The sequence below is a fragment of the Equus asinus genome, chromosome 2 (genome assembly GCF_041296235.1).
Source record: "Equus asinus isolate D_3611 breed Donkey chromosome 2, EquAss-T2T_v2, whole genome shotgun sequence".
Taxonomy (NCBI): domain Eukaryota; kingdom Metazoa; phylum Chordata; class Mammalia; order Perissodactyla; family Equidae; genus Equus; species Equus asinus.
The window spans coordinates 135,210,250-135,228,352 of record NC_091791.1 but is presented as its reverse complement, the minus strand read 5'-3'; the positions used below and the strand labels follow the sequence as shown (position 1 = coordinate 135,228,352).

Below are 18,103 nucleotides of genomic sequence, written 5' to 3'. Positions count from 1 at the left end.
ACAAGTGTGAGATAGGCCTCATCTCATCACCGGGCTCCCCCGGGGCTGTGAGCGCTGCCTGCTCCCCTGGGCCTCCCCAACCTGCCCCAGGAGCTTAGCACTTGGGGCAATGCTAACCCCGAGCACATGTGGCCTCAAGCAGACACAAAAGAGGAGGGGACGTGTGGGTGTGAGAAATAGCTGTGCAAAGATTAGAAGATAAGACTCAGAAATAAAAATAGTGGCTGGGTTAAGCCTGCTAGTCTTTTATTGGCTTAGATTGTCTTCTTAAATATTTTATTTAAAAAAGCTTTCATCCAATATGACTCACAGATCTATGTACACTGCTGTAGAAAGATATTCAACGTATTTCATTCAGTGGAAAAAGCAAGTTGTAGACTGTTACGGCCATGTGATCCCATCTGGGTCCACACACACCGGCTTTTCTTAGAAAAGTTCTCAGAGGCACCAGAAGAAAAGGTTCCTCAGAGTCTCCCTGTGGGTGTGAGACTTAGAGGGAGGGCAGAGGGAGTCCTACTTTTTATTTTAACTCTTCATAACTTTATGACATTTACCATGCATTACTTCCATAATAAATTTTTTTTAATTTATAAAGAAATCATAAAAGCCCCTTTGCTGCAGAGCTCATCTTGGAAACCCCTTTCCCAAGGACTGAGACAGGTAAATCCCAATGTCTATTATTGTTGTTTTCCGTAGGGCTGTGTGGCCACACATTTCCTGTAGGTTTTTGTTTCTCTCCAGAAAGAGGTTGCCCTGGCTAAGCTGAGTGTGGTGGGCCATCTTAACCACAGAGGAGCCTGTGTGGTAGTGACGTGTGGCAGGTGACCCTATCAGTATGGTTGTCCCAGGGAATTCCTCAGCTCTGTTCAGGAAGGGTGAGCCTTGAGAGCAGTGGCTCCTTCCCTGGCCCGAGGCTTCTGTCCCCATAGAAGGATTCTCTGCAGGTTAGGAGACCGCCCTAGGAGGGGGCCCTGGACACAGGAGCCTCCTGTAAGTAGCAGGGCTTAAGGCCGCTGCGTTCACCAGGGGAGAGGGGAAGGCGATGATGGGACGTGTAAGGGGTCATGGTAAGGTAGGCTCCTTGAGAGAGGAGGGGGCTGTGGATAAAAGTTGAGCGTAGATATAGATAAGTTTTTGTTTGTGTGTTTAAACCAGCACAGTGTAATTGAAAAGATTCTTTAAGTCCCACCTCCTATATTACTTGCTCTGTGACCTTGGACAAATCACCTCCCCTCTCTGGGCCTCACTTTCCTTGTCTATAAAATGGAGATTTGGGCTAAATTCTTATCGAGATCCAGTTCAACAGTAACATTTTACAATGTTATGTTAATATAATAATCTAACAAATAAAGGAAAGGAATGTAAATACAGGAGAGAAGAAACCACCGATCATTACATGTTGCTTACATTAATACCTTGTCTCCTTGGACATACCATATTCATCACTGGGCCTACCTACCAGGGCCCTCCCTTGGGCAACATCACTCTTTCCCAAATGCTCACTCCCTGACTCTGACCCGGCTACCCTACCCTCAAGGTCAAAACAGAAGAGACTATCCTACTATATATTCTCCCCACTCCCCAGAAGCATTCAAAGTAAAGGAAGAAATGACTTTGTGTTTTGTGGGTGCCTAAGGTATGGTGGCCAGAGCCCTATACTAGGAGTCAGACCACAAGTCCCCACCCTGGTCTAGCACTGCTTCACTGTGTGACCTTGGACAAGTTACTTCCTCTCTCTGGTCTCAGCCTCGTCTATAAAATGAGGAGTTGGATGGGTTTCTCCTTATGAGCCCTGCTCTAATATTCCCCTTCTCTGTCCTACTGTGGCTACCAAGGTTGGGAAAAGCACAAATCTGCAAGCCAGCATTTCTCCAAATGCTCCAGGAAACCAGCAGACAACCTCCAGCCTCTCCAGCAGGCTGGCGCCAAAATGTGAACACAGACAAGTGTCTGCACTCAGTGCTGGGAGCCAGAAATCAAGTGAGATGAGCAGGGCCAGGCGGGGCCCCAGCCAAGCGCAGGACTCCCCAGCCAGGGCACGCCCTCCCGAGCCAAAGCTGGATCCTGCAGCTTTCCTCACAGATGGTCTCTTACTGGTAGGATAAGAACAGATAAGACCTCCAAAGGGATCTGAACCATGTGCTTCAGGGACCAGACCAGGGCAGGGAGTGGAGCTAAAGGTTCCTTGCTTGTTAATACACAGTTTTAGCTAAAGTATAACACACCAGAGGTGGGAGGGAGGCCTTGAGGCCCCAAACTTACTTCAAAGGCCAGAAGCTCTCGTTCACGGAATACTACCCTCTGCCCAGCTCTGTGAGAGACACTATAGAATCAGCATCTCATTTACTCCCCACAACCATGAAGTAGGTACTGTTACTATTCCTATCTTACAGGTAAGAAAACTCAGGCCCAGAGAGGTTGAGTAAGTTGTCCTAAGGTTGCACATCTAAGAAGGGGACCCAAACCCCAATCTGCGTGACCCCTAAGGCCAAACATCTCCACCACTCTGTGTTGGCAGGGAGCTTGCCATCTGGATCTGGTCCCTATCTCTGTCTCCAACCTCATCTAGCACGGCATGTCCCCAGCTCACTTTCCGAGGTCACACTGGCCTCCTGCTAGCAGCTCAGGCCCTAGGCTCTTCCCCACCTCAGGGTCTGTGTCCCTGCTGTTGTCTTTGCCTGAACATGTACCCTCAGCTCTCAAATTATCAGTCACTGCCTCAGAGCAGCCTTCTCTGACCACCCAGTCCAAACCACGTCCCCTAGTCTCTCTCAGAGCATCCTGCTCTCTCCTTTCACAGCCCTTGACACATGTTAAAACGACTTCTCCTTCTGTGTTCCCTTGTTCAGTGCCTTTTTCCACCAATGGATCACGGGCTGCAAGAGGACAGGAATGTGTCTGCTTGTTTACCACTGCCTGGACAGTGCCTGGCACACACTAGGTCCTCAAGAATATGTTAGGTGAAGGAAAGGAGGGGAGGAGAAAAGACAGGACCATCTCTTCAGAAGCTGAGCAGTCATCTGGAGGCAGCTCTAGTTCTAGCCTGTTTATGGCCACAGGCAAGACCTTCCCCTCTCTGAGCCTCACTGTCCTCAACTGTTAGATGAGAGGCCTAGAAGGAAGGACTTCTAATGGCCTCCCGGTTCATCTGATCCTTAGACCAAAAATCCTAGGATGTCAAGCCATTCCAAAGGCCTCAGCCCGCTGCTGCCTCTTACCCACCCCATGTCCAGTTAGCACTTCAGAAAAGTAGGCAGAGTCCTCCAAGGCTCCCCAGGCTGTGAGGCACATGGGGTCTTCACACCCGGTAGCAGGTGGAGAACCAGAAAACATGGTATCTTCCAGTTCTGACAGCTCTGATGTACAGAGTGGGGAGAGACAGGACTAAGAAGGAATAACAGATGAATCCCCCAGGAAACTGCTTTTACATCCTTCTTCAGAGTCCCCCACCCCAACTCCTCAGTTCTCAGCCCACCCTGACACTAGTCCCTTCCAACTCTGCCCTTGTTACGTGCGTGGCTGCCCCCACTGCCAGCTGGAGCTCCAGAAAGGCAGAGACTGTCCATGTCCTCCTCATCTTTGTACCTACAGCACTTAGCACAGACCCCTACACAGAAAACATGGCCGAGGTGAGGCCACCGAATCAAATGCCATTGTTAGCATCTGCTGCTGAGGATGTCACTTTTCCCCTGGTGTCACCAAGGTCAGGAGAAGCACCAAAGGCCTGGCTTCCCATTCAGAGGCAGACTCCACCTGACCACCCCCAGCCTCTGGCCCTCTGGCCTCCTCCCTTCACCAGGCCCCAGATTGCCAGGGGCAGTGGGCTCCGGCAGAAGGCCGAGGAGTCATCCCCCTCTGGGGTCTCTGCAGTCATTGCTCTCCCACCCAGCCAGCCAGCCAGTCACCCAGGACATGCACTCCCTGAACCTGAGGCAACTTCGCTCCCATTCTCCGCAGAGTAAGGCTTAGCTTTGAAGTTCTTTCTGTTTTGTCCTTAAAAGTAAAAGAAAGCAAGAGAATTCATCCTGAGCCAAGACCTCTATAAAGGAGAAAGGCCTCCTGATTTGCCCCTTGGATAGAGTGGAGGCCCTAAACTCGCAGGTTTTTCCTCTGCTGGGTGTGTGAAGGGGTGAGGCTGGGTATACTGGTGAGCACATGTGAGGGTGCAAGGGTGCAAGCGCCGTGCTCATGGAGGGAGCACAACAGGTGTGCGGTTCTAAACTGGACTGGCCAGACCTTGGCTACATCACTTGTTGGCTGAGCAACTTTGGGCAACTTGTTTAAAGTCTTTGGACCACAGTCTCCTCATCTAAAAAATGGGAGTAAAAATGATTCCCATTTCCCGCATTGTTGTGAGAATCAAACGTCAGGACCGGTATTCTGTGATCACTAAAACACCATCTAAATACTAGCAGTTGTTAGAAATGGAAGGCAAGAAGAGAGCTTCAGAAAATCTTCATTTCCCTCCAAATAGTAACTACTTCAGATCTCAGAGCTTAGCCCTGGCTGTGTTCTGGGTTTTAGCAAACCTGAAAATGCACCCGATAACTCAGATCCTAGAAACCCTCATGACCAGGCTCATGTGGCTTGTTACTCAATGCAAATCCATTTTCAGAAGGATTACTTCACCTCCCATTCAGGCTCTGAGCTTCTGAAACAAAATCCTAGGAGCCATGGAGGATCCCAAGCAGGACCCAGGAGAAAAGCAACAGGTCAGGTCTCACTCCAGAGCCTGGGGAGGACTTGGTGAGAAAAGAAACAGATAATACAAAGACTCACTGAGATTCACCAGAACTGTCAGGCAAGTTATACTGAAAACATAGAACTCAACCATTCTAGTCCCTTCTGCTGGCAAGCCTTTATTTCCAGAGAGACAACTATTTGCAGAGCCGCCCACGAAGGTGAATAAACCGCAGGATTGTTTTTAAAGCATCTCCCTAGTCCTGGGACAAGCCCGCGCCCTACAAGATCAAGTGACTGACAAGCGCACCAACAGAAGCCTGACCTGGACGCCATATCGCAGCCCCTCCACCGCTCACAGCCGCTTACCTCCCCAGCTCCTCTCCGATGTCGTAGAAGTCCTCCACCTTCTGCTGCTTGAATGTCTCCATGTTTGGGCTCCTCATTGAGGCCTGGAACGTACAGCCCTGAAACGGGAAGAAACCTGAGGTTGGGACAGACGTGCAAATGGGCACAAGCCTAAGAGTCTGGGCCCAAAAGCAATTGGCTGCAAGGGACCTAATAATTCAAGGATAATCCACAGCCCTGGTTCCTCAAGATCCGCCCTGCTCAAGCCTGTCCTCACCTGTGACCAACAATGTATGGCTCTTATTCGATTTATATTCATTCAAATTTGTTCAGGAGACAGAAAAAAAGAGCCCTCCTCACTTCTTCAGATCTGCTCTGAACAAGCTCAGAGGAACAGAGAAACGGCCAACTTTGGCAATTTGTGCTCATGAAATTCAGGTCTACTGAGAAAAGAGGCAGCTGTGAGGCAGGAAAAAGAGCACTCATTTTTGAGTTAGAAGTCCTAGGTTCAAGTCTCATTTAAACTGCCAAAGACTTAGCTTCCCCATCCGTAAAAGGGGTTAATGCTGTAAAAACCAACTGCAAATCATGAAATTATCCTATAAACCACAAAATGTTGTAGAAAGGTAAGGGATTATCATGACCTCAGCTCCCCCAGGGGCTGTGCCACCCAACCACGAGTCTGAACTGATTTGAAAACTTCTCACTCCTCACCCCAAAGGAAAGACAGGCGGGAGTGGTGGGACAAAGTACAACACACACCAGGAGTCAGGAGCCTGAGGTTCTAGTCCCAGTTTTGCCCACAGCTAGCTCTGTGACCTCATCTCTCGTCGGAGGAGACCCAGTTTCCTCATCTGTAAAATGAAGCTAACTCTGCCTGCCCGGGGCACCTCAGTGAGAGCCAGATGACAGCTCTGAGCCATGGGGAGCACTCACTAATCTGCCAGAAGAGACTGTTTGCATCCTTCCCCCGGATCCCTCTGCCCCAAGGAGCTCACTCACTCCTGGGACAGCCATATGTCACCCTGGACAGCACCCTGAGGCCAGGGCTCAGGACACAGTCTGCAAATCACAAAGATAAACCCAGCTGCCTGTGGATGTATCTTTCAAGAGTCATTAGCAAAGCCCTCTCAGAGTTCATTTCGGCTAGTGTTGGCAGCTTTTCCTCTGCCTGCCAATCAGACACCAACCATACCCAGGCCCCATGAACCCCAAAAGACTGTTTTCACCAGGCTGGGTGGAGGCACCATTACAATAAGGGCGCATCTCATCAATGCCAAGTGGTACAAAATGATCCAACTCTCAGGTGACATATATGTTTTTCCTCCCCTTTCACCCCCTGCAAACCAAAGCCCTATTGCCAAGATGCCACCTGCCTCCCTCCCTTCCCCCAAGGTACACCCATATCTGAAGCCCCCCAGGCAGACCCGGCCTGGCTCCCAGGCCTTACTCTCAGGGTCGCCTGCCAACCTCCTGCCTCTTGGCTCTCATGGTCCATCACACATCCTCCTCCCTGCTAGGTCTTCACTCTGTGCTCAGCCAGGGCCTGGCAAGCACGGAATACTGAAAAGAGCAGGCTCCAGGAGCCCCCGTTCCAGGCTAGTCTGGGTGTATATTAGCTGTGTGACCCATAACAGGTTGGCACCCTCTCTGGGCCTCAGTCCCCTCACCTGTAAACAGGGGTGATAACATCTATAGCACCAACTTCACATATCCGTGTGAGGGTCCATTGTGATAAAGGCATAAACCTCTGAGCAAATAAGAAGGATGATCATTATTATTATTACCTGACTCATCCTAGGCCATTGTTTGTGTTTCTGCTTCCTACAGCCATTGAGACAACCAATTCAGTTCCTTTCTGAGGAAAAGGTTGTGGGATCCTCCTGACAAGTCTGGCTTGACAAGAATCAGAAGCACAACCCACCCTCACCCCCAGCCCCATCCTAGCAAATCTCCTGAGACTACCCCAGAGGGTGGCAGGACTGCTAACCACCATCTTCGCTTTGCTGAAAACAATTCTTCCAAATAAACCATTTGGGTCAGATCCTGGGGGGTGGGGTTATTAATTTCACACAGCTAGATGGAAGCAGAAAACTCCAAAATATTTTGTTGACAGATACCCTGGGAGCGGTCCCAGGAACAGCTAAGATCCTCCAGAGGCAAGAGGCCAGCCCCACTCGCCATCAGGAGCTGCGCCAGATTCGAAGCAGCCCCAGCTCCCCGGCAAAATGATGAGCCCCATCCTTGGGTTCCACATCTTGAGTGGCTGGGGTGGGAGCAGGGGAGCCCCCTAAGGAAAAACTAGACCCACTAGTTTGGCCCCAACTCACCTTTCTGGCCTTAGCCCCCTCCCCTCACATATCCTATATGACAGCCAAAGCAGACATTTTCCACTTGCCCAGAACTTTCACCCCGGCCATGCTCAGCTCCAGCTGGGCCCTTTCAATGGGAGGCCCACCTGGAGAGCCCTCCTAGCAAAACTACTCCCTTCCTGCAAGGCCCAGCTTATCTCCGTGAGGCTCCATGACCCTTTTTTTTTTTTTTTTTTAAAGATTTTATTTTTTTCCTTTTTCTCCCCAAAGCCCCCCGGTACATAGTTGTGTATTCTTCGTTGTGGGTACCTCTAGTTGTGGCATGTGGGACGCTGCCTCAGCGTGGTCTGACGAGCAGTGCCATGTCCGCGCCCAGGATTCGAACCGACGAAACACTGGGCCGCCTGCAGCGGAGCGTGCGAACTTAACCACTCGGCCACGGGGCCAGCCCCTCCATGACCCTTTTTCTTGCCAAAACAGATCAAAATTCTCTCCCTCATTAAACTCCCAGAGAAGGTTCTTCCTACATTTTTAGGATTAGAGCTTATCACTTTCTGGTTCGTCATAATCTATGTCTACGTCTAACCCAGAGGGAGAGAGCACAGATTCCACAGTCACACAGGCCTGGGTTCAAATCCCAGCTCTGCCACTTACTAGCACACGCTGAGCACAGGACAACGTTTTTGAGCTTCAAATTACTTACATGGAAAATGAGTCTAGACGATGCCTAGTGTTGGTGAGCACGTGGAGCAACCAGAATTCTCAAACACTGCCAGGGGGAGTATACACTGGGACAACCACTTTGGAAAACTGTTGGCCAGTTTCCATGGACATACCTAAGAGAAATGCATGCAGGTGTTTTCCAGAATGCTCCATGTTAGAGGGCTCACAGCAGCACCACTAGTAAGAACTAAAAATTGGGAAACATCCAAATGGCCATCAACAGAATGGATAAATAAATTGAGGTCTACTCATACAATGAAATGATTATACAACAATGAGAATAAATAAGCTACTACTACCTGCAACAACGTGGATGAAACTCACAAACATAATGTTGAATAAAAGAAGCCAGACACTTTTGTGATGACATAGCATGTGATTCCACTTAAGAAAAATTAATCTGTGGTTCTAGAAGTCAGATAGTAGTTACCCCTGGGTGGGAATTGTGCCTGGAAGGAGATACAAGGGGGTTTCTGGGTGCTGGCAATGCTGTTTCTTAATCTGGGTGGTGGTTACATGGATACATGGTATGTACACTTACTTTGTATGCAATCAAAATTTTACATAATAAAAAAATGAGTCATAGCAATGGGACAAAAGAGGTAACAGATGTAAAATGTTTGAAATAGTCCTTGGCTGGTCCCAACAAATGTGAGTCCCTTCCCTCCTGCCTATTGTCTTGGAGGCCCATGAGGGCAGGAGTTATGACATTCTCACCTAGAAATAGCAAACGCTCCATAAATGTTGGTTGATTTAAATTTAGGGCCCCAGCCTCCCTTCTCAAAGCTGCTGCTCAGATATCTCATTGGATAAAAACAACCGATAACAACTTAAAGCCCTTTCTTAATCTGTCCCCAAGATGAATTTGCATTTTACCAGTTTAAAAACATGAAACTAAAGGGAAGAAACTCTGGGTGGAATTATAGTCATCAGTTAGGACCCAGACAAGGACCCAAAGGCACAGGCACCTTTCTAGCCGCGAAAAGATGAAAGCACATGGCGGAGGGGAGGGATACAGCTACAACTCCACAGGCCATTAGCTCCAGACATTCCAAGGATGAAACCCATCTTAACGCCAACATTTCTCTAACGGAATCTCTGGAATTCACATTCCTGCCCCCAACCCTAATACTAAGCAATACTTCCGGGGTTAACACAGATTTCCCAGAATCTCACAGAAAGAGACCTCTAGGATCATCTAGGGGATTTTTAAACTCTGCTTTAGAAGCATGAGGAAGGCGAGTCAGAGCACCTCTTCTTTACCCATACTATATTTTGGGGTTCTGTGTAAAAATTCACGGGGTGTGTGGAAGGGTGTCGAAAACCACTGTTGTCTGCTCTAACCCACTTGTTTTACAAAAGGAGGAAATTGAGGTCCAGACAGGGGAAGGGACTTGCTGAAAGTCACCCAGCTAGCCCACTCCAGCTGCTCTTCCCAGGGCTTCTGTTGACAGCATCTTCAAGCCTCCAATGGTGGCACAAGAGTGGGAGAAGTCAGTGGACTCCTGAAGGACAACCCAGGAGGAGGCCTCTAGGGCTAGAGGAAGCCCCCACAGGGAACTCTCAACCCTCCTAAGCCCTCTCCCCCACTGGCCCCAGCTCCCTCTGCTGAACTCTCAGAGACCCTCACCCCACCTCACCCAGTGTAAGTCAGCGAAACGGGACGGTGCAAGGGGGCAGGCACGATAGTCCCCTTACACCTCCCCCCACAGTAGGGATTGTCACACTCAGGCTCTGAGGAGGCTGCCAACAGAAGGGAGGAGCTCCAACATTACAGAGCCCCTCCACACACTGGGGGCTCTGACCCACCCCAATCTCTGCTGGGGAAGCTGGGGCTCCGAGATCAGCCACCTGCCTGAGTTGACAGGAGAAAACTCCATCTTTGTGGTGAAGGTCCAGTTCCGCTGGGCAGCCTGCTTGTTCACTCCCACATCTAACAACAAGGGGAGCCGTAGGGAGGTGGTCAGGGACAGTTCAGGTCTCCTTCCTGCCAGCCAGAAACTCACCCCAGACCAGCACACACGCACCCACCTCCACACACCCCTGTTCCCCTGCCCAAGCCTCTCCTGCAGCTGCTGAATTATTAGTAGGGCCACTCTAGGTGCTAAAAAACACATCTTGAGAGATGGGTGGTTTGGGGAAGAACAAGACTCTGAAGGAATCTGTGAAGACGCCCAAGTGCCTGCAGCCCTCAGTCACGAGGACTCTCCTAGGAAGACATTACACAGGACGGTTGAGAAGCAGCATCAGAAACCACAGCAGCAGCCCCCTAGCTGCTCTCCACTGGATTCTACAAGTACTGAGGAATCAAGGACTGTGCTCCCTCCACTTGTTGCCAGGGACCTTCCCACCTGCCTCTGAGGCAACCAGTTGCCGGCATCCTCTCCTCCAGTGTGCCCTCCTAACCTACCACTACCTGCCTGGCCTCAAAGCTCACCTCTCTGGGCCCCATTTTCTCCTTTGTAAAGTGAGAATACTAATTTCCCTTGCAGAGTTGCACCGGTGAGGACGAGCTAGACCCACACATGCCACGAGACATCCACAACGCCTGGCCCAGAGTCAGTCAACTGTCGACAACACCCTTCTATGCCCCTCTACTCCAGCCTGCTGCAGACCTACTGGCCGCTCCCACGACCACGTGGCGGGGAGGCGAAGAGGAGGTATCGGCAGGAGGTGTGAGATGCGCCCGATGCTGATAAGACCTGGCCCCCCTCCTCCTGGAAATCTGGGGTGCTCTCCCCCGTCAAGCGGCCCTAACTTGTTGGAAGTCTGTCTCCCATCTCCTCCCTGGGTGCCAGCCCTCTGCCTGACGCCCCCCACCCCGTCCCTCGGTCAAATGAGCCAGGCTTCGGAGCGCGCCCTGCGGGCACAGCGGGCAGGTCTCCGCGTGCCAGGGCCGGCCACTTCGCCCAAGGCCTTGGCCGGCCACACCCGGGGGCGGCGTTAGGGACCAGGGCGGTGGTCTCGGGTAACACGAGGGAGCCCCTGGGAGCAGTGTGCCGCCGCCAGCCCCGACCCCGGGGCGCCGCTACACTCCGGCAGCACGCCCCGTCCCGCCCGTCGAGCCCGCACCCGGGCGCTACTCACGGCGGGAGGCTGCGCTGCGGCGGGCGCGGCGGGCGCGGCGGGCGCTATGGGCACGGCGGGCACGGCGGGCTGCGCGGCGCTCGGCTCCGCTCTCCTCCCGGCGCCCTGGCGCCCGTCCGCCCGCCCGCGAGGCCGCGGAGGAGCCGAGGGGCGGAGCGGCCAGGCCCGTCCCAGGCGCCGGCTGGAGGCGCTCCCGGCCGCTTGGGTCAGGAGTCGGGGCGCCCCCTGCTGGGACCCCCCTCTGGAGAGCCCCCGGGCGAGGGCCGGGAGTCTCCCCGCCAGGTGGGGACAGGCACCTCCAGGGCTCCGAGGTTCCGGGACAGGGGGCGAGCGCCAAGGGCAAGACGCTTCGGGCGTCCTTCCTGGCTCTGCTGCTCACTTGCTGTATGGCCTTAGTCAGCTAACCTCTCCAAGCCTTAAGTGGAAATTGATTTAAATGAGCTGATACGTGTGATAGCGCCTGGCACAATCGCTTAGAAAATGGTATTTCCTTGTGTGTCGTCCCCCCCAACACACACACACACACCGTGAGAGAGGAAGTCCCACTAGGGAATAGACCGCTTCCTCCCTCCCAGCCAGCATGCTCCCTGACAAGGCACAGATACTTCTGGGAGCCTCACCACACAGTTTTCACAGCGGGGTAGGGGCTGTGATTCCCACCCCGGCCTGGGAGCCGCCTGGCCTCGTTTGCCCTCTGTGCCCCCAGCCCTGTGGCACGGTTGGCGAGTGAAGCCTCACATCACCATCAAGCCTCACATCACCATCCAATCCCTTGGGAGTGGATTCCTCTCTTCCTTCTGCCAAAAACCCCGGGAGGAAAAAAGGAACAAAAATGGAGGGGTTGATGGGAGGAAGAAAGTGGAAACAGAATTTAAGCCAAGCGCAATGGTCTTATTTCAAGACAAGGGGCTGTTTAGAGAAAGGAAATGAAAGCCTCTTTGCAGAGCTTCCATCTGAAAGTCACCCACGGGGCTCCTGGGAAAGAGCGTCAGATTCGGAGTTCTGCGTTTGGTTCACAGCTCTGCTCTGTATTCCCGGTGTGGGGTCTGGGGCGTGGCACCCCGGCTTGTTCTCCGTCGGGAAAGCGAAGCAAACACTCCCCCCTGTAGCGTCTAATGGAGCTATTGTGGGGCTGAAATGAGCTAGAGTGTGTAAGATGCACCCAGACGACCTCTACCAGTGTAAGAAACCCCTCCTCCTGCCTTTAGCCTTTTTGGACACTGAGGTTCTGACAGGTAAGATGAATGCCACCTCCACCTCACCTCACTACCCTCTCCACTTCCTCTCTGCCACCGGTACCTCAGGGTCTGTGACAGCCTCCACAAAGATCCCAGAGCTTCCTTGTTTATAAACTTTACAACATCCCAGGACAGGGCAGGCTCTCAGCCGCGTCTCCCAAGAGCGCCACGCTACCGAGAATAATATCCAAGACCAGAGGTGGCTTTCCAAGTCAGCAGGCAGAGAAGGAAACCCACTAGTGAGGTTTCACCAGCATAGGAAGGCCCCTCATCCTCAGACCACCCTCAGAACACCTCCTCCCCCATTTCCAGTTATTTATTGCTGTGTAACAAACCAGCCCAGCGTTGGTGGCATGAAACAACCACTTTGTTAGGCCCACACATTCTGAGTGTCGAATTCAGACAGTGCACAGCATGTATGGCTTATCTCTGCTCCACAATGTCTGGGGCTTCAACTGGGAAGACTTGAGTGATTGGGAGTGATCCGAAGAGCTGGGGGCTGGAATCATCTAGAAGCTTCTTCGTTCACATGGCTCGTGCCTGAGCTATGATGAATCCAAGACTGGGCTCAGCCAAGACCGCCAGAGCACCTACATGTAGCCTTTCCATCCCTTCGCCCCTGAGCCTCCTGCTTAATACTTAATTTACAGCAGCAGCGTCCCCTTGCACAAGGCAAAACAGACATTCTTGGATTTGACACATGGCACATTAGTCAGACAACATTGCAGCTGGAAGAGTCTGTGTCAATCATCCCATCCAGGCTGGTCATTTTTCAGATGAGAAAACTGAGGCTCAGAGAAGAGAAGTGACTTACCCAAGGTCACACAGCTGGTGAGAGGCAGATCTAGGATTAGTACCAGGCCTCTTCCGGATGTTCAGTTTGGTGCTCTTTCCACTGTACATGCCAAATGCAATTGCCTAGGGAGGTACCATCTGGAAACGCATTTTATGCTTGAGGTAGAGTGAGTTCATCAGACCCTCACCTGAGAGCAGCGACAGGATTCTGAGCACTGAACGAGACCAAGGTGGCAGTGGGCACAGAAGGGGAGACCCTGAGGCTGGAGGCAACAAGGACGCCTCCTCCAGAATGAAGCCAGGAGGAGGTCCAGGTATTAAGAGCTAAGAATTATGCAGCTCAGCTCCAGTTCCTGCGTGGTTCCCACGCCTGACAAAATAGAGTCCAAATGTCTCACCCTGGCAGTTAAGGCTCCAATCTGCATCTCCCGGCTATGCACGCACGTCCTCTTCCCTCTTCTGCACACACGTCCCGCTCTTTCGCCAGACTGGATTGTTGGCTGTTCCTGCCTCCACGCTTTTGTTTAAGCTATTCCACCACCAGCCCCCGCATCATCCTTCAAAATCCTATCTATCCTTCAAGGTCCTTCTGAGCTATCTTATCTTCCATGGCAATTTCCCTGATCTGCCCTGTAGATGGCTTTCTCCCCTGAACCCTACCACTCTTGGTTTGTACCTAACTGACATTCCTCTTCCTCTATTTTAGTTATGACTAGTGTCCACTTCTGTGTTCCTCAAGGACAAGGACAATGTCTTGTCCATCTTTGTACCCATACAGTGCCTGATAGCCCAAACCAAATAAAGCCGGGTAAATTGAATTACTAGAATATAAACGCCACAAGATAAGGAGCCCTAACTGTCTTGTTTTCTATTGTCCCCCAAGGGTGCCCAAGTGCCTGGCACTTAGTAATCACTTGTTGGATGGAGACATGTATAATTAATTTTAATAGCTGCCATGTATTACATTTCTTCCAGCATATGCCATCCCAGGGCCAGAGGCTTTACCTCACTGTGGATGTTATCATCGCCTTTTACAGATGAGGTAACTGAGGCTTGGGGAACTTGACTTGCGCAGGCTCACTCAACCTGTAAGTGGGTAAGCTGTGACGTGAATCTTGCCTACCCATCTCCAAAGCCCACACTCTTACTTCCCCCTCCCACTGCCTGGCCTCAATTGAAAAACTTCCAAGGATTCTAAAATGGTGTTAACACAGAGTGCACATCAGAATCGCCCTGAGAATTGCCATTCTCAGACTGCACCCTCACCACTTACATCCAAACCCCCGGGAGTGGGGTCTGGGCATCAGTAGTGGTTAAAACTCCCCAGGTGTACAGGTTGAGAACCACCTTGTTCATGTCGCCGAGATCTGGGGCAATAAAAGCATCCTTCACCAACCCACCAAACTGCAAACACTGAGCACTTGCTTTGTGCAAGATGCTCCAAGGGACTGTGAGATGGGTGAGTTACAGGAGCTTGAAGCTTCCACAGGATGAGAAGACAAGCCCATGGGGAAAGACATTACTGGCTGGAGGCAGAGGGCAATGAAAGTGATGCTATCCTAAAGCACATTTTGGTGACTGGCAAGCTTACAGAGCCTAACAACCTGCTGACAAGGAGGCAGGGCAGGGACTAAGACGTTGCATGTGACGGCCGGGGCAGCTGGCACTGCAGTTGGCATACACGATGCATAGTGTCAGGGCTAAATGCAGGGACTCTGATGCCAGATGCCTGAGTGTGGATCCCAGCACACAACTTACTGTGTGATCTAGGGCAAGCTTTTGATCTCTCTGTGCCTCATTATCCCCGTCAGTCAAATGGAGCTAAGAATAACATTTATCTCGTGGGTTGTTGTGAACATTCAATTACTTACCGATATGTGTGAAGGACTTAGATCAGTGTCTGGCACATGACAAAGTGCTCAGTGAATATTAGCCATGTTTATTGTTCCTTAAATGTCTGGTGTGATCTCCCCTAGAGGAGGAAATGGATCTTGCTCATCTTTGCACCCCACCACCCCTAGTCTGGCCCAGAGCAGATTCCTCCGAAGTGTCAAATGAAGTCTAGAAGGCAGGCTTCTTGACCATGGGTCCAGTGCGGAATCCTTTCTTAGGCTATCAGGGCAGGCCAGGGGAGAGTGCAGGTGGTTCCTGCCTAGTGGGCTCGCCCCCTGGGTGGAAGGCAGGCAGGAAGCCTCCTCCTCCCAAAGGTGGCCTGGTGGCCTGGCTTCTCAGCCATTCCCAGCCCTGCCCACCCTGCCCTGTGCCCTCTGCTCTCCCACGCCCAGCCAGGCAGGGTCAGGGGTGTGGGGCATGCCTGGCAGCCCTTCCTGCTTCCTCCCTCAGAAGGCCACCTGGCTCCTGCAGCCGGAGGTGGCTGCTTCAACCTCTAGTCTTGCTGAACTCAGCAAGGCCTTGACCCCCCGACAGGGATGGGGCGGGGAAGGGCAGTAGAGAAGACGGAAAAGGGCTGGGACATAGGAGGCCTTGCCTTTCCCTGGAAGCCCTGAAGGATGGGGATTTCCTGGGCACATGTGCACACTCATTCACTCTGCAAACATTCCAGGACACCTCCTGGGGCTGAGTGCTGGTAGTTGGAAGTACAGGCTCAACACCCAGAAGTGTCAGGTCTGCTCCAGCAGGCATCATGAGGGGCTTGAGGAGAAGGTTCAAACTTCAAAGTAGAGGACCAGGAGAGCAGGAGGTGGGTGAGGGAGGCAGGGCTCATAAGGTGGGAGTATCTGTGTGTACAAAGGGCTGGGGGTATGAAACTACCTGTCATTTGCTGCCTCGACTCCCTCCTGAGCCAGCACAGGGGTCACACTGGGATCATGACCCAGGCATATGCCTTCACCTCCTGTTTGGGGCAGAGGTTGGTGACACAGGCACTGGGTGCTTGGCCAGAGCCCCCAGCTGTCCCTACCTTTAGGGCTACAAATTCCACCCACCTACTTCTCTAGGCTCAGGAATCAGACAGGCCTATTTATATTCCTGTTAAGCTACTTTCTGGGCAAGTGGCTTCCCCTCTCTGAGCCTCAGTTGCTTCATCTGTAAAATGGGAATAATTACACCTTTCTCTCAGGGCTGACGTGAGGACCAGACAAAATATGTGAGAAGGCATCGACACAAAAATCAGCTTTCTTCACAAAACAGATGTTTCCGTCTCTCAAGACAGTCTTGTTACTTGTGCCGTGTCTCTCCAGCCAAGTTGTTCCTGCCACTGTCTCTGAAATACTTTCGTCCCTTCCCCTTCATTTATCCCAGTCTCGGCTCAATTCCAGCCTCACTCATTCTTCAAACACTTCCTGATGTTCATCCTGGGCCAGGCCCTGAGCGAAATGAGGCTCCTGCCCGTCAGGAGCCCAAAGCCAAGCAGAAGTGATATCCTGGTAACAATTGCCCAGAATCCCATGTTCTGGGGCCAGGCCAGAGGCTGGGCAGAGCCCCCAAGGGAGCCCAGAGGTGAGAAGGACGGTCCCTGAGTGCCTGGGGGCAGGGCAGGGAGGCCCCTCTGAGGAGAGAACTCTTCTTAGATGTCACAATCACACCTGCTGAGCTGAAGCTATGATTTCACTTTCCCATGTTTGTTAATGGGCCCTTTGAGTGACTCCCGTCTTCCTTCTCCACACTTCGCTGGTAATGTGGTTGGACCCCTGAGAGGCCTTTGGTGGCTTCATGGGGGAAAGATGGGTAGTACAGCATTTCCTCCCCATCTTCCTCTGAAGAGAAACTTCAGGGCTGGATCTGGTTACTCTGTAGGAGGCTCCTTCCAGACCCTGGCTGATGCTGACCTCTGTGTAGCTGGCCTTCCCACTCAGGGCCCTGCTCTACCCTCCCTGGTCTGCATGCTGACTCCTTCTCAGCTAAGTGCAGGTCCTGACCCAGTTCTGAGCAACCGCATTCAGGAAAACAAAGGCACAGGAGGCCAAGTCCAGCCATCTACAACAGCCTCTGCCCCAAACAGGACTAGGCCCTGTTCCTCTCCAGACCTGCTCTCCAGGCTAAGGGGCCTCAGGCTCCCTCTGTTCTTTCCTCTCAGGAGATTTTCTGGCTTCTCAGTTTTGGCTTCCATCACTCTATCCACATAGAATATTTCCATCCTTCTAACCAGATCAACATTTATAGAGAATTTATCATGAGCCAGGTACTGTACTAAGTGTTTTCCTACTACCTCATTTAATCCCCAAGTGGGATATCTTTTATAGACCAGTATTATTTTTTCTTATATAGATGGGGAAACTGAGACTCAAAAAGTGTAGTGAACATTTACATTTGTTTTGACTATCCAATTTCCACTGCCTCCTTCCCATTTGAGAAGAAACAACTGTGGTAGCAGTATTAGGGTATAAGTGAAAGTGATGCACCATCTCCCACCAGGAAAGCTGAAGAGAGAAATTCAAGGATTGCAAGTGGCGGTTTCTAAGGAGTGGAGCTCAAGCATGGGGCAGGATTGGGCAGGGGATGATGATTTCTAGTTATAAGACTTATAAAATATTTGCTCTTTAAAATAATATACATATGTTATTTTGATAAAAATTAAAATAAAAGACAATAAGTTGGATCAGATTGATAGAAAAAAGGCAAACAAAATCACAGCTCAACATATCAGAATTCATAATCTCCATAGTCTCTAAGGATAACTGAGTACTTACTGTACACTATTACTATAATCCTCATTTTTCAGATGAGACTTAGTGAGACTCACATAATTAACAAGCGGCAGAGGCAAGATTTAAACCCAGGCAGTCTGACTCCAGAGCCCCAATTATGCCAGCCCCTAAAGCTCCAAGGTCTGCATTGACTGTTAGGAAGAGCAGAAGTGGGAGAGGTGGGGAGTGCGGTGTGACTAGGATACTAATTCAACAAGAGCTGCATCAGGCACAGCAGGGCCTGTAGGCTCCTCCCCTTTCTCTTCACCAAACA

General features: G+C 51.4%; 1 protein-coding gene across 7 annotated transcripts in view; it reads right to left on the bottom strand.

The window, feature by feature from the left end:
* Positions 1 to 11,290, bottom strand: part of DAPK2 (death associated protein kinase 2) — a 116,606-nt gene extending 105,316 nt beyond the window's left edge. For 3 of the 7 annotated variants that reach the window (XR_011498959.1, XM_070500282.1, XM_044764754.2), the window contains exons 1-2: positions 11,151 to 11,284; positions 5,050 to 5,147 (exon numbers count right to left, since the gene is read on the bottom strand). Coding sequence is in view for 5 of the 7 variants with exons in the window: in XM_070500282.1 (XP_070356383.1) it covers positions 5,050 to 5,126 (77 nt within the window). In the remaining 2 variants the exon portion in view is untranslated. Of the gene's footprint in view, positions 1 to 5,049; positions 5,148 to 8,043; positions 8,177 to 11,150 lie in introns of all 7 variants that reach the window. The other 4 variants (XR_011498968.1, XM_070500287.1, XM_044764756.2 and 1 more) reach the window with 4 other exon arrangements.
* Positions 11,291 to 18,103: the final 6,813 nt, after the last annotated feature.